Below are 16,150 nucleotides of genomic sequence, written 5' to 3'. Positions count from 1 at the left end.
AGTAACTGCAGTACTGCTGGTGTCCTTTAATGTTCTGAAAATCTAACAACCAGAATGAAAAAAACGATGTTAAAAAGATTCAGTAGAATCTGCTAATGGCAAGGAAGGAGAGTAAGGCAAATGCTCAGACTGCAGGGGCAGACTGGAGTCAAGAAGGCCATGGGTACAATTCTTTCTTTTGATAATGGAATAAAAAGCTACAAGGAATTTTAATGCACACTATCATTCCAAAGGGGCAGATAATCCATTCATCCTCCTGAATTTGAATATATCACACTTATGATGGAGAAAGAAAATAAGCTTGTTCAAGTAAAGTACTGAGAATCTTGTTCACGAACAGCTCTTCTTTAAGAAATATACCTCATCATGTTTGTAAAGCAACCCATAAGCTAATCATCTGGCATTGTTTTTGAGAGCAAAAGTTAAAAGCAGTGTATGGTTCCATAACTGTAAAAACATTTTTCATAAGTGAAAAATGTTCCCATATTGATGGGAATCAGTGGATGTTAATTTGAAGATTCATTACAAAATGTTGACACGAACAGTATAGAATTGCTTGTCATGTCATAGGCACGTATAGAAGGTAACTCTATGCACAGATGGATATACCTACAGCTTTCCAGTTGCATCTTGCAGCGCTGGGTATCCATAGGAAATAAAGTCAAGTCCAAAGGGCATGACAGAGTAATAGATAATCTGAAAATACAAAAAATGGCATTTAGAAACAACGTGAAATGCCTTGTAAGTAATAGAGTGCAACAGGTGAAAAATCAAAGGTATTTGATTTTCAGCTTCTCACATAGAAAAATATAATAAAAATACCACAAGTGCGAAATTTAGACATTTCTAATAATCTATAATGAAATTTTATGTGTAGTTGTAAACACAGAGTATTTTATAAATCAGAGAAATACTAATGGATGACAATGTAGGTAAGTCATAAGAATAATCAAACTAAAGCCCTGTACAGAACAGGAATCCTGTCAGCAGCAGAAGCCAAGAAGGATCTAATATCTCTGAAGAAGAATGTGAGCTTAGAGCACCCAGAAAATGGTATTTCACCACATCTCCAATAGGCTCCCACAAGCGGCCCCCAAAGGACTTCTTAAGGCACGGCTGATGTTTAGATAAGAGATTTTTTTCCACCAAGAATTGTGCAATTGCTTTCTGAAACCCACGTCACCTCTGAGCAAAGAGAACATCCTGCAGCAAGAAAAGCCATAGCTAAACCACACACATTCTGCATCTAGCGTTCCAGATGTGAGGATACCATGGATTTATAAGGTGGTTTGACATTCTTTTGATTCCCTAATACTTCCTACTTTCTCAGCTACAACTGAGAAGTTATGTGATATTTTCAGAGAACTAGGCACTATCACCCAAGGGTGATGGCTGGTAATAATCTCCTCAGAACATACCAGTTTACATATGACATTAGAATAATATTTCCTAGAGGCTTCATCTTACAGTTATTTACATTGAATTTCATCTGTTACTTTATTGCCTAGCTGCTAACCATGTATCCAAGCAAAGACTCTCTCACATGAGTTTTGCCATTCATATATTTTCATAACTGGAGATTAATTCATTTATATGTGACATTTCACTGTAAAATAAAAACCCAAGTCACAGCATTATATATTTTAAATAACATCTCATAAAAGTCTCCAAAGTTCCAAAAATTAATCTCAACTTCACAAATACCATTTATGAACATATTGCATTACTAAAATTGACAGACTAGTTATAGAGGAAGACATTATAAATCATCCTATTTCAGTGAATAGTTGAGTTCAATGAACAGTGACTCTTCAGTTAATAGAAACTTTTCAAGTGGCAAAAATATTTCTCTAAGAACTTCAATTCAACAATACCAAACTCAGTACAGTCTGAAATTAAAGTCTTCCTCTATAAATAGCTCTGACCTGGAAAAATATCTGAAGAAAAATCTCAATATTTCCTTTCACATTTGTCATTTTAAAAGAGGAGCTCCTTTTATAGATGAAAGTGGCTTTCCATTTCAAAATATTAATTCCTACAGACTTCAAAAACCTGACACAAAAACAATTCAAATCAAAAGTGGGACCTTCACAGTGAGCCAAATGAAACGCTTTGATTGTCTGATTTATTTTTCTCAGATTTCTAGTTTGCAAAAGTCTGGAGATTGAGATTTCTCATCCTGATTTGGAATGAGAGAGAAAAAAATCTTCCATCTGTCTCTTTTCTGGCTAATTCCAATCCAGGAATAGAACTACTAATTCACAAGTGATTTCCTCCTAATGGCAAGAAACTTCCAGTATATTTAGGTAACTATTTTTCCTATATCAGAATATTATGAACCAAGTCACTCTGTTAAAATAAATAAAATAAGATCACTTCTCATTGGTAGGAAATCAAACCTAATCTCTGCAAATCACTGTATTTCCAAATGTTTAATTCATCATGATATTCTTTTCAATCACTGCACTGCTGTTGGTGAATGATTGTTTTTATGGCACACAGTATATATTAGATCAACTGAGCCAAAGTACAAAATAGAATGCATTTACCGTAACAAAAATAAACAATATTTTGAGGTCTTCTGAAAAATCTCTACCCAGTAAGGCATGGCATCCTAATCAGGATTATGGCTCAATAGTTTTGAAAAACAATTACATTCACCATTTTGTTAATTTCTGTCTCTGTTTCATATCATGAGTAATCATCATTTTCTTTAATTTAGAAATTCAAAAATGTGAAGATTACATTGCTTTGCTGAAGGTTTTTGCTTCAGATATCTTTTCCATTTTATTAAGCTCCCAGAAATCTAGACTATAATTAAAAGGATTTAAACAGTGTTTCTCATAATACTAGTTTATGTAATGTGCAATGCACACTTTAACTTCTACTATGCTGAGATATTAGCTGATATGCTGAAAAACGGAGGGATCATTTAGTTTCTATGACAATTTATAAACAATATTACACATCAAAAACCCTAACAAACCTAGCACAGGACATACATTCTATCAGTTTATTTACTGACTTTAAAATGTATTAAGGGTAGATCAACATCAGTAAATACCTCATGCTGACTAGGACATCTCCATCCCGAAATATAAAAAGAAGGATATTTTCTTGAGTGACGTCATGGAAGTTAGCGTTTTTTTCATTTGCAAAGAACAAGTCTGGTTTCCAAAGACATTTAAACATTGTTGGGTCCACTGTCAGTGTATCTGAACCCCTCCAATCATTGGGCAATTTGAGCCTGGGGTCATTCCACTTCTGTCTTAGAAAGATGTTGACTCTATAATCCTGATGGAAAGAATACATAAGTATTAGACTAGCCAAAGTCTAGCCAAAGCACATAGAGAAAGAGAACTATTCTATGAGAATCTAAAGGAAAAACAAAACAAAACACAATTAATGTTCTGATTTTTCTACCACAGAGACAGTAATCCCTGCTCAAATGACATTAATACATGTTGATTTTAATAGGATTTACTGCATATGAGTAGATTATGCCATACTTCGGTTTTGAATATGGTCAAATTAAAAAAAAAAGGGGGGGGGGATAAAATTCTACCCTCCATCTCATCTTTTTCACCCCCTCTGATAGTAGCCACATTCTATAGGTATAAACAAACGCACACAGCAAGGCAGGAGGAGGCCACAGCTGAACAGCACTAATAACACTACAGGCAGCAGACAGGATGTCTTCTCTACCAGGACATTCTGCACACTCTGCATTTAGACACACTCTAAAAGCAGAGAACAACCCAGGTGGATAACAGATTCAAAACTATATACCCAGAAAACAGCCGTGGAGCACCTAACAGTGGCGTTGGGGACAGTTTGATAGCTGAGGTTTACTGATGGCAGCTTGCAGCTTAAGTCACGAGGTAGCATATATGAAAGCAGAGACAGAATTGGTCTCAAAGAGACAAAATGAAGGCTCTCTCATCTCTCATCTCTAAGTCGTTCATTATTTCATTACAGTGAAGCCAATGCTTCTTGCTATATACATGTAAAAAAGGCAGACCACATGCTGTTAAAATAAAATGAACAAAACAAAAGAAATTTCTGCATTCAAGATAGCTTCTATTTCCAGGCTTCCTAGTTGTCTAGGTATTTTGTTTTTTAAAAAATAATTATCTCCTAGATACAAAGCAGCCTGGGATACAGGCCATGTCTTTTATAACACTGAAAAAGAACCTGTTAGTTCTTTGCAATAATAACAAAATGCAAGCGATGAACTACCTGTGAGTGAAGGTTCTTGATGTATTTTGATTTGTGAATGTTTCAATACAACACCCTAATTTTATGAAGGATATATATTGTACAAATTAATGTTGTCTTGTTGCAATTTTTCTGTTGAAAACAGAACATTGTAAGTACCCTTCTAACCGCTGTATTTACTACTACAACACACATATTGCCAGTCCAAAGCACGGGACATGTTGAGATCCTCTTGCAGGCTCATGCTAACTCCAACAGGAAGGTGTTCACTTGCTCAGGATCTCACGCAGACTGGTTTACCCTGCGGATTTACGCTGTGAACTGGAGCACGCTGCCTGCTTTGGCATGTCCAGGAGCAGCCAGACCAGCACGGGTACTTCTGTGCTGCGCCGCGCTGTGTGATGCAGCCACTTTCCCCACTGCGTTGGAAAAAAAATATCCACCGAAATTATCCAGAAAGACTTGTAGCAATATTTATTAATAAATGTAGTTCTGTGGGAACTGTGACTTTTTGAGGGTCTGTTTTTGAAAAAACAAAAACATATGGAGTCTGATTTCTATTTATATGAAAAACTATTCTGTCAAAGTGAAAAAGCAGTATAAAATAATAATTAATCTAAAGTGACTTTATACTGGAAGGCTTTTATAAAGAAGCTTTATAATATGGAGGAATTCAGGTCATTATCTCAGAATGGATCTTTTCAATTATATGTATATAACTGAATATTTACTTTGCGTTGCTGAAATTCCAATTCCATATGGACTTGCCTCAGTGAAAATGACTCTTTTAAAGTATATGAGATAGATGTTCGTTATATTTATATATTGTTCATGCTCACAAGCATTCAATTATTCATTACACTAAAATTAATCACCCTGTAAACTACTGCATTATTATCATTTTAACAAAATAAAATGTCTTCTCAAAGCCACGGGCAAAAGATAAGCAGTTTGTAACGTTTGCCTTCCGCTTACCCATTCAGGAAATGTTTAAATCACGGAAAAGCAGAATGAACTGCCAAAATAAGAATTGGAAATCCGATCAGATGGGCACGACTTTACTTCCTCCCTTGCTTTATTACAGCCTTTTCTGTCACAAGCAGGCGCTCCCGCAGCAGGCAGCAATCTCCCCTCGTTTTTGCGGATGCAGGGCCGGCTGCCTGGCTGTGAACGCACGCGCCACGGGAGCAGAGGGCAGCCAGGGAAAGATTCCTGAGGCTCGCTGAGAAGGAGCAGAGCAGGGAGCAGAGCCTGTGCTCCGTCCTTGGCCACGCAGGGCCGGCAGCAGGGCTCACACCCCATCGGTAGGTGTATTTGAACAGACACACTCTGTGCCTCTCCGATACTGACCATTCAATCTTACCTCAACCAAGGAACAATTCGCTGTGTCCAGGGGGAACAGGCTTCCAGCGCCCTGATCCCAGCACAGCATTTCCCTGTCTGCCTTGCTTTCAGCCTAGCAACACTTTTCTTCCTCATTCGTAGCCTGGAAGAGCAGTGTGCCTTCCTCAGCACGCACTTCAGCCTGCTGCTCCATCTCTGCTTTGACATTTGGGCTCCTTGCTTTGATCCCTCTAAGTTTTGAATTCAGTCAGACTGTGCAGCCTGCCCAAACACAGAATCTTTAGTAGCATGAGCCATTCTGGACACATCTGAGAATTCCCAAACTCAGGAAACCCCCTTGATGAAGGAGATACATTATTATTACATGGGGCAGAGCAGGGAAATACAAAGTCAAGAAAAGATGCCAGTGCTTTTGCCAAGGATTTTTTTTTTGACAGATTTCCTCCTAAGAGCTCCAAAGAGCTCCGATCTGGAACTATTGCATAAGTTTAAGGATGCCTTCAAGATTCTGTAGGATTCCTCAATTACAGGAACGATCAGGACCAACCACCAAAATGCTGAACATGGTGCACTGTCAGATTCTGCTGACCAGTTAGAAATACCAGACACCGACCCACTGCCCAGAGTTGGCTGTTTCAGAGTCCTATATGGAGAGGTCTACAACATCTTAGGTCTTAATAAAGATATTTCCTTTTGCACCTTTCCTAATATTCTCCTGGAAATAGAAAAGGAAATCTGTGTGCCTAATGGCATTTTCCCATCCTTCTATCTCCCAAAAGAAGAATCTTGACATGAACATGGCATGCTTCTAGCATGGCCAAATAGATGCTTTACCTCCACATGTCTACCTAACTGATAAGTTTCACAAAAACCTAAACATTTAGCTATTCCAGTCCCTTCAGAGTTACAGCAGAGCCAAGAATCACTGAATACCTAGATATGTAATATTCACTATATTTTGGTATCAGCAATCATATCACTCCAACCAGTTTAGTAGCTTCTGATACTTTTAGTGATACAGTCAAGAAATCTGTAGCGCTCCCAAACCAAAATCAGCACCTGACACACTAGAGATGCAGCCAGTTGCTCTCTTCTCCAGCTCTCAGGGGTTTCTCAGTGAGTTTGTGGCTGTGTGCAGACGTTTCCATTCCCTGAACACAGCAGGTAAACTGACTTCCTGGATCTGACGCAATGCCCTTAGTCCTTCTCTAACCCTGTAATAAATTCTCTCCCAGAGCTGGTGCCTCAGAGATCCAACAAACAGTTTTCTTATGATGCTGGAGGAACAAGGCGTTTCCTAGGCTAAGAGACTCGCTTTCAGCACGTTACCTAGGTTCATCCCAAGAAAAGAACAGATTATTCCCAAGAGAGGAATAATTCTTGTATGTCCACAGGACCCTGTGCCCACAGAGCAGGAAGGGTCTCCCAAGCGATACAGGTGAGAGAAAACATGACATTCTTATATATCATGAGCTGGACATAGGAACTCAGGCACCTTTCTCACTTTATCTCTTTTTTTAGATTTCTAAAATATGAAGGAGATTTTGACTTATTTTACAGAACATCTCAGTAATTTTGTAGGCAATTAGAACAGAAATTCACAGGCAGGCTTATATGCGCTGCAGCAGAGAGCATACTTTTATCTTGGAGGCACACCCATTACATTTACGTTTTGTTACTTTTGGATTTGGGTGAATTACAAAAAAGCCTCTGTAAAAGTCACTTTTTAAAGCATGCAATAAATTTCAGAAACTTGAAAGGGCCATCTGGCCAAGCATACCTGCCATCTTAAACACTTATCTCACTCCTACTTTCCTGCTCTTCCTGCCTGCCCTGCAGTTCCTTTTTAGTTTCCATGAAATATATCTTGGGATAACTTCAGCATACTTATATTCGTTGTACAATGTCACTTCCCTCTAATGCCATTAGTGGACTTATCACCTGAAATCAAGTCTAAATCCTTTCTTCACTCCCTAATAAACAAACAAAAATTTCTGGCCGATCTGCTCAAAAGCTGTTACAGCCATTGATAGAGCCATAGCAAAAGTTATTTCTAAACTGCAATCAGGGAGCACCTCAAAACCCCCAAGTTCAAGTATACGCCCTGGCTTTGGCTTTCTATGTATGAGCAAGACATGGTGCACTCTCCTTTCTCTTACAAAAAAAGAAAAACTCAGGTCAGGTCAGGACATCTTCAATAATATATTTTTGCAACATTTTTAACAACATTTATTGAAAATCAAATTATGCAAACTTTGCTGAAATTACTTTTTATTTTGAAATTAGCCTTACTCCATACAGAAACAAAAATATCAAAATAGTCATGAAGATTATTTGGTGCTATTAACATTTTGAAGTGCTTTGGCTGAACTGCAAAAATATTTTTCCGGAGAATTTAGAACTCAGTTCATTTTCTCTCACACTGGTAAATAAACAGGAGTGCTGACAGTGTTGATAGTCTAGCACTTTACCCCTTTTTCCTTCTGTCCCTCCACGCTCTACTTCTATCATTATGTTTCAGTCTTCTTTATGTATGTACTATGTATATACTTTTCTGCCTCATCTACAACCCCAGTATCTTCTGTAATAATGTAACAAGCAACCTACATATTAGCTCTCATGAAGATCAGCTAATTCTTAAGACCAAATGTGATTTTCCCCTGAAATAAGTATCTTACACAAAGAAAGAACTATATTTTATGCTTAAAAAACACAGATTTCCCTTCATGTGTATTGGATTCTAAACGCTATAACAATCTGTGTACAAAAAGTTAATAAAGCAGATTAAGAGGCTTATGGCAGAAAGTCTATCAGTAAGCCCATTAACTCAATTCTCAACACATACAACCAAAACAATCATTTATACTTCATAGTTCATCCTCAGCCTGGTTTGACATTATAAGAAAATCTGCATGTGTGCTGAATTCATTTAATTACAGTCTTACCATTGTTGTCTCTTGAATTGATCCAAAGCTGTTAATGAAGATGTTGACTGCAACATCAACTGGAATTCCTTAAAAAAAAAAAAAAATTAACTGCATATTCCAATAAAGATAAGCGATCCTTGATTTGAGGCTCCCTTACACTGGTATCACAACGTGAAATAATTTTTTTATGTAACTGAGACTGAAACAACTTTATCTTTTCACATCATGTTCTGTTCTTGAAAAGTGAGGTTTAATCTCTTCACACTGGAAGTCAAATTATGACAACTCTTTTCATCCTAGTGAAAAGAGAAAAAATCCTCACTCAGAGCCCTGAGCTTAAAGCATGTCACAGATCATAAATTTGAATCATTCGCAAACTCCATGATTTTCTGTTTTTATGGGATTCCAATCTAATATTAATCTTGGATACACTACAATGTATAGAAGCAATTTGCTTTCCTAATGACATAGTCTTTTACTCTCAAAGTCATGATGATGACCTATCATTCTTAATTACCTATTTATGAGTTATGGTAATATATTTACTTATAAGAAGATATTTCTTTATACAAATCAGGTACACAAATGTGCAGGTATTCATACAGACAGATAAAAATGGTTTAATTAATTTTTCACAGTTACCTAGCCCTTGATACAAGACACGAGTTTCAAAGATGCTCCATTTTACAAAGATTAACAACTGGCTAAGAAAAATCCTGTTAGCCAGCAACTGTGGAGATAGATTGGATTTTCTCCTCTTTTCCACAGCCAGGATTCCAGTAGCTGAAAAGGGATGGCAGGACAGCTGCTGAATCTGCCCTCTGCCACCCTGAGGGAACCGACTGGCAGTCACTTAATTTGGTGTAAACAGAGAGTTACCATGAAGGGGGAAGTGTCCTGATGCTCCTGAGACCTAATTTATGTGGCATCTAGATGTTGACAGCGTCACTGTGCACACTGTGTGCATGTATCTGATCTTACTTACACTGCTGCAAATACTCAGTTCAATGGGATTCCTCCTGTTTTTTTTTTTTTTTTTTGTAATAAAAGAGATATAAGAATATAGTGAGAATATATTAACTCCGTAACCAAACACAATACAAAGTGATATAGGCCTAACCTAATAGTTTCTTGGGTACATACAGTATTTCAGTATACATTTAATGCATACATTTAAACTCAGATAAGTTCTCTAGGGTCACCAAGAAATTACTAAGATAAATTTTCACTTTATTCAATTAAAACAACTTGCTTTTTCAAATCAGTCCAGTTTCTGTTTGTGTAATAAGCATAATACTTTGCTTAGCACCTGAAGAATGAGGCAGAGCACCTTCCCAGCAGTACTAGACAGGGGTGCTCTATTCCTGCCACACTTAGGAACAAACTGTAGTCCCAGAAAATCAGTCACGCATGAGGAGCGTTTTGATATGGGTCAATCACTTGTCAGAAAAGGTTCTTTGCCCTCCACCTCTCCGTGAGTTAAGATTACACCTTCTTCTCCCTTTTCCTTCCATCTTGATTTTTACCAGGCTGCCAGCAGGGATACCAAAAACATAAAAATACCTGCAGTATGCTTTCTGATTGCATGCTTATTTTTTGCTGAAAAACAGGTAGAATGGGCATTGGATATGTATCCTTTGTGACAATGACTGGTGCTGTAAACATACAAATATTCTGGACCACAGAATGAGAAAATACTAGGAACCTTTCTTAGAACTAACTTTAATATATTTATAAAAGTTGATTAAATAGAAGAACTGAAAAAAGTCTCTTCAAAAGCACAATAAAGATTACAGGTTTCCAAATTTCTCATACTATTAGTGAGCATGTTATAACAACACACCTCTTAATGTACATACAACTAAAATGCAACTTTTAAAACAAACAACAAAAAGGTGGCTTAGATAAACAGCAATGTCCGTTAAGGTAATAAAACTGTCTACATCTTTCACCACCAAGGACATAATCTAATTGTGGGAAAGCATAACCTGCAGCTGTTTGAGCTGTTAGAGGTTTTGCATCAAATGTATATTCCAATCTTTTCTGTGTATGCAGGTAAATCACATTTGCCTACATGGAAGATTCACTTATTATAAAAACACAAAATGTTCTTAAAAATTGTAACCTATTTTAAATTCCAAGATGTCAGCTGCATTAATAGCACATCTTCAAAGTAATTAACTTCATTTAAAAATTGTGATTTGAAAACTGTGGTACTGCAGATCCCAAATTGTATAAAGTCCTCATAAAAGATCTCTATAGACTAGCATCTACATCCTTGCTATAAAGCAAAGATAATACTAAAGCCTAACTTATAAGTATATATTAAAACATACTTTTAAACATATTCTATAATCTAATTCTACTTTTCAAACACATTCCTGCACACACTCCTGCATGTTCACGCTCTTTGGGGAAATAACCTTTTTTAGAAACACATGTTGCAAATATTACCTACATATGAATTTTCCATGTGTGAAGAGTGCAGAAGTTAAATTCCAAAGACAAAAGTCTGAAATATCTGACAAACCTTTGAAATTTGGTCTTATCCTGGGGTCGTAACTGAGTAATAGTCTATTCAAGATATTGCTGGTAGAATTAGCAGGTACTCTTGCAAGATCTTCAGCTGACTGCTGGCTGTAAAAAAGAAGTCCATTAGTTACTATTAATTCAGAAGGAACTATGTACTTAAGCTTAGGTCATTTTAAAAGTATGCCATGAACATCATTTTGCAGGCAAAAGAGGTTTAATATTTTCAGTTCCATTGCACACATTCTCCCTTTGCTAGAGACATTTTAGGATTTTTCAAAATACTACAGCAAATGCGAAAACTCTCCTATAAAACTCTCTAACTGTGGAGGTGAGAAAGTGAATAAACTGAAACGGCCAATTGTTCCCTTCCCTCCTAATACAAGGACCCAGAAGGACATGATTTCTTCACTGGCAGAAAACAGCCACCTGATCTATTTTTAGTGGCCATCAGTTTAGGAACACAAGTGGACCGACAAGCACTTCTCCAGTGCCAAAGCACGCCAAGGCTTTTGGCAGCCTCCTGCTTTCATGCGCCGGTGCCAGCTATTTCACGGGGAGTTAGAGCCATTGCACGATGTCTTTGTAGTGTTCTAATATCAGCTTTCTCATGGAAAGGGAGGCTTCTGACTCCTCCAATTTTGCAGGGGAATTGCAAACATTTCAGTTTACCTTGCTGTTACTGTTTAGGGTATTAAATTAAAACGCTCACTAAAAGCAAAGAGTCAGCCTGGGACAGGCAAATAAGGGTAACACAAAACTGAGCACACCAAGAAGCAAGACTGAGGGTGCACCCGTCCCTACTGCACATGCTGTGAGCACGTGGCAGGCCCGGAATGTCACGCAAATGCATTTGTCATCTGTAGAACCTGCTCAGTGATGAGTGCCACTTTGGAATCCTGTCTCATAATCACTTTTCCATCCTTTTTATGCCTGCTCTGATGATGCTGTGTCATTCTAATTTAATAATCAAGACGCTGTTTAAAAATAACTCCAACACTTTTCAGAGACACAAGTCATCTGCATCAACACTATTAATGCTAGCAACCAAATGTAGGGACACATTTTAAAAAATGATCCAGTTAATTGCCTGAATATTTTCCATACCTCAGTATCTGTTGCAATCGCCTATATTACCCTGCTCAATTCTTTTTTCATTATTCTCTCCCATATCAATGTCAGCTCGACAGGCTTATGGGTTATCCTAGGTTAGTGTTTCCAATGTCTTGGCTCACTGCTAGTTTTCTTGTCACCTCTTAAGATTCCTTCATGTCCTTTGGAAATTCTGAAGCATTCAAAGATTTATTGAAGTTAACATCAACTCTCCAAGATGCTTTTGGCTAGTATTTTTTTTTTAATCAGGTATACATCCCACTAATTTTAAGATGCCCAGCTATAGCACTTTCTGATTAGCAACTTCCTTATTGACTCTTAGAAAATTAATTGATAATTGTCACAATTGCATAATGCCACTATCATTGAAAACTGGAGACATGACCAGATTCCAGCTCTTGCAGATCTTTTACATATAAGCTCACCTTTTCATATCAGCTGATCTAACTCAACACATAGGTAAAAAAGCAGAAGCAATTGGACTGGCTCTGCTACAGCTAAAATGTTTATAAGTTTTACTAAATGTATTTAGTAAGGTATAAATGATCCACTAAAAAAACTAAGATTTTGCTGGTTTTAGTAACAAATCCTAGGCTCCACTAGAACATCCTTATTGTTTGAATAAGCCGCACGAACAGGAAGCCTCTTCTAATCCGACATTAGAGTAATTAAATAGCACGAGGCAGTTTAAGCCTTTTGAATAATTCCTAAGTTCACTTTCATTTAGCTTTCCAAGGGTTGTGTTTATGGCTGCTTCTATGTGAATCATTCAATATGCAAAGGAACTAATTTATTTCTATTATGTATAAATTCATGTTACATTTTCAGCACTGACCATTCTTAATGAACAAGCTGCTACAGAAGTATCATAAATCAGCTTTAGACACTCTTCTTGCAGTTACCACTGACTGGACAATAGGGAAATGTAAAGTTAAATGTTAAGATTATCTTCTGTCTTGTGGCAAGAGCAGGATAGCAACACATACTCTACACCACAGAATTGTGCCTGACACTGGAAGTTTCTCAGCATTGCTGAGTTAGTGCTTCCTTGTAAGACACTGATCTTAACACTTAGGTACAACTTCAGTGTCTATTGAAATATTTATAAAAAAAGAGTCTGCTTAGAACAAGCAATAGAATTTCATTCTAATCATATAAGCCTTGTATTTATGAAACATCAAAACTAAACCACCCACACACAAAAAAAAATAAATGCTCAAGTTTTAAATTTCTGTTGCCAGATTTATATAAAGAAGTTCATTAAATAGCGATGATAAAAATCTGAATGTAAGATAACATGGACACATAAATTAAGCACAGATGCTTTCAAAATGCAAGAAGGAAAAGAGAAAGAATCTAAGAAATTAAAAGAGGGAGCATTAAACAGCAACCAAAAGCCAAATATAGTCTATATTCTGACAGGTTTATCTGTCTTTTCGAGAAGAACGAGGCTGTAGTTCTGAGAGATACGAACTGCACTGCAGATGTATGTTAATATCAATACCTGTTTAGGCTGTTTATTCATAGGTTGCTCAAGAAATAGGCAAAGTAGAATTGCTGCATGAGAGGACTGATGGGAACGAAGAGAGGATGGCAGCAGAGCTTTCTGCTAAAGAGCCTCCTGATCAGCAAGGAGCTGAGCACATTTTGAGGTTACACTGGTGCCATGTGCACACTTTTATCCTCATTTATATAAGAACCAAGTGAACAGCAGCAGTATCACCCATTTTGCGTGGGAGTAGAAGGACACAGTCAGTCACTGTCTTGCAAAGGTGACTTTGAACAAAGTGGTTGGACCAGCTACTGGAGAAAAGCTCTGCTCAATCCCCTTTGTACCTTCGCTAGGCTCCCGCCGTGTGCCGTCTCTGAACTAGCACCACTCAACAGGATCCATACTACTGCATGGCTTCTTAAGGCCCGAACCTCCTTGAGAGGACCGAACTCATCACAACACACACTTTTCTTCTATAAGTCAAGAAATCATACGTGGAGCTGGTGGCAACCTGAGTCACCCACAGAGTCACAGTTTTGCAGAATGACTTAACTGACCGCTGAACAGGATGGGTGAGGTGCCTGGAACCCAGGCTGCGACACAGTCCATGCCACTGGGGTTGTATCTAGAGCAGCTGCCGCTGCTTCGTCGCCTCCCTGCAATGCCACGCTTTGCATCAACCTCAGGCTCAGGCGTGGACCACATTAGAGGAAAAGAATTCCAATTAAGCTGTTTCTTCAGCACTTCTGTTTTATAAAGGCTGTCTGGTTTCCATATAACAACGCTCACGCTAATTGAATGTTATGGTTGCCACCCTTACCTCTACAACCTTGAATTTTCATGCTTGAGACAAGCTGATAACTAAATTAAGATTTCCCCTCAATTTCTAGGGGCTGCAGCATGCGCTGCAATTTTAATATGTTTATGTCGACTTGTGTGGAATGTTTGCATAGCTGCTAGAAAGCATTAGGAAATAGATATGTAGCAACATTCTTCACAATAATTTATGAGTCGTAAATAAGATAAAGTGAGCATCAGGCAAAGTGTAATGCAGCAAAAATCTCACAGTTGCTTTTAAAGTAATAGTAAAGCTAGAAATTGCCTTAGTAAGAATTTAGCCTGAATTACAATACCCTCAATAATTGTCACAACAATCCTACCAGTTTACCTAGGACACTTGAACTAATTATAAGCCTACATATTATTTCATACAGTTTGACTGAAAAAACCTTGTTCTAGCTTCTACTCTTTACAGTTTACTAGCAGCATTCCTTCAGCTCTTGCCTTGATCAGTGGATAAAAACATTATTTCTGCTTTTGCCTTTCTGCAGTGCACCTGGGCTTGCCATATGAGTACTTGTGTACCTGACTGGTAGCATCTTTGAGTCAGGTATCAAAATCCTTGGGTCATGGCAGAGGGAAAGAAGAAAACCCACCAATAATAATAATAATAATAAAGTATTTTTAGTGGGACAATGCAAGTGCTGCACTGTGATTATGGGGGCCAAAGCCTCGGGTAAAGTGGAAGAACTACTGCAGAATTATTTAAAAGCATGAAACCTAACACAAGCAGCAAAGGAAGAGAGAGCACAGTTAGTCTACTAGGGTGATGTATCTGTGGAATGTGATTGGCCTCTCTCCATTCTTTGGGGATTTGCTTTTAGTATTGCTGGTGAACATACAAATAGTATTTCATAGCATATGTAGAAATACGTTCATTTCCCCTTTCTTCCACGTGCAGCTGCAAACACTCTACCACTGCTTTGCAGAACATCATTAACATTTTAAATCGAAGACAATGGAGAATTGTCTTGATAAGTCATTGATCAAAATCCAGAAGTTTAGATCAGCAGATACACATGGCTAAAGGAAGCATATATTACTCTTGGTTTAAGGTATATATAGCTTCCTCACACTCGTGTTAAGCAAATGTGTCAGTCTTGTCTCTATTTTGGGTTATCATTAGGTCACTCTCCTAGAGATGACTGAATTACAGTAAGCCCTTACTACAGACAATGCTATGTAAGGGTAATGATTGGAGAAAGGAGTACTAATGTGCTGCACAAGTGCACAAGTGAGAACAAGACACTTTGCTGCTGTTATTTTAATTTACTACTTACTGCCCTGATACCATCACACTAAAGAATCCTTTGTTTTAGAAGGGAACATGCATGTATCTTTTACTCATGGCCTGACTATCAGGAGAATAGACATGGCACAGGGACATCTTATAATGCTGGGCTTACACTGGACTGTGGTCCAGACAGCAATGTAGCACATGCATTCTACTGTCAGCTTTTGCTTAGAGCTCATAGCCTGGATGATCTAGTACCAAGGCTTGCTTTTGCATGCTTCTAGATTAATGTCTGATAAAAATATATATTCCTGTTATTTCAAAGAAAATTTCTTACATAATGCTGAAAGATATTTTAGTGCAGTTTAACTAATCTGTGACAGAAATTGACATTTTAGTCATAGAAGGTAGCAGTATTTATCTGAGAAAGATAAAAATAAGTGTTGTGAAACA

The 16,150-nt window shown here is 37.6% G+C and overlaps 1 protein-coding gene across 3 annotated transcripts in view; it reads right to left on the bottom strand.

Annotated features, from left to right (window-relative positions):
- Positions 1-16,150, bottom strand: part of GLRB (glycine receptor beta) — a 45,061-nt gene that overhangs the window by 22,245 nt on the left and 6,666 nt on the right. For 2 of the 3 annotated variants that reach the window (XM_088528085.1, XM_088528086.1), the window contains exons 3-6: positions 11,020-11,126; positions 8,508-8,575; positions 3,065-3,294; positions 614-696 (exon numbers count right to left, since the gene is read on the bottom strand). In XM_088528085.1, coding sequence (XP_088384211.1) covers positions 614-696; positions 3,065-3,294; positions 8,508-8,575; positions 11,020-11,126 — 488 coding nt within the window. The remainder of the gene's footprint in view (positions 1-613; positions 697-3,064; positions 3,295-8,507; positions 8,576-11,019; positions 11,127-16,150) is intronic. The other variant, XM_088528087.1, reaches the window with a different exon arrangement.

The sequence above is a fragment of the Tinamus guttatus genome, unplaced genomic scaffold (genome assembly GCF_059628265.1).
Source record: "Tinamus guttatus ecotype Peru unplaced genomic scaffold, ASM5962826v1 Tinamus_guttatus_pri_ptg000301l, whole genome shotgun sequence".
In the NCBI taxonomy this organism is placed as follows: domain Eukaryota; kingdom Metazoa; phylum Chordata; class Aves; order Tinamiformes; family Tinamidae; genus Tinamus; species Tinamus guttatus.
Note: the sequence above shows the minus strand (reverse complement) of the source record. Positions and strands in the feature narration are given on the sequence as shown.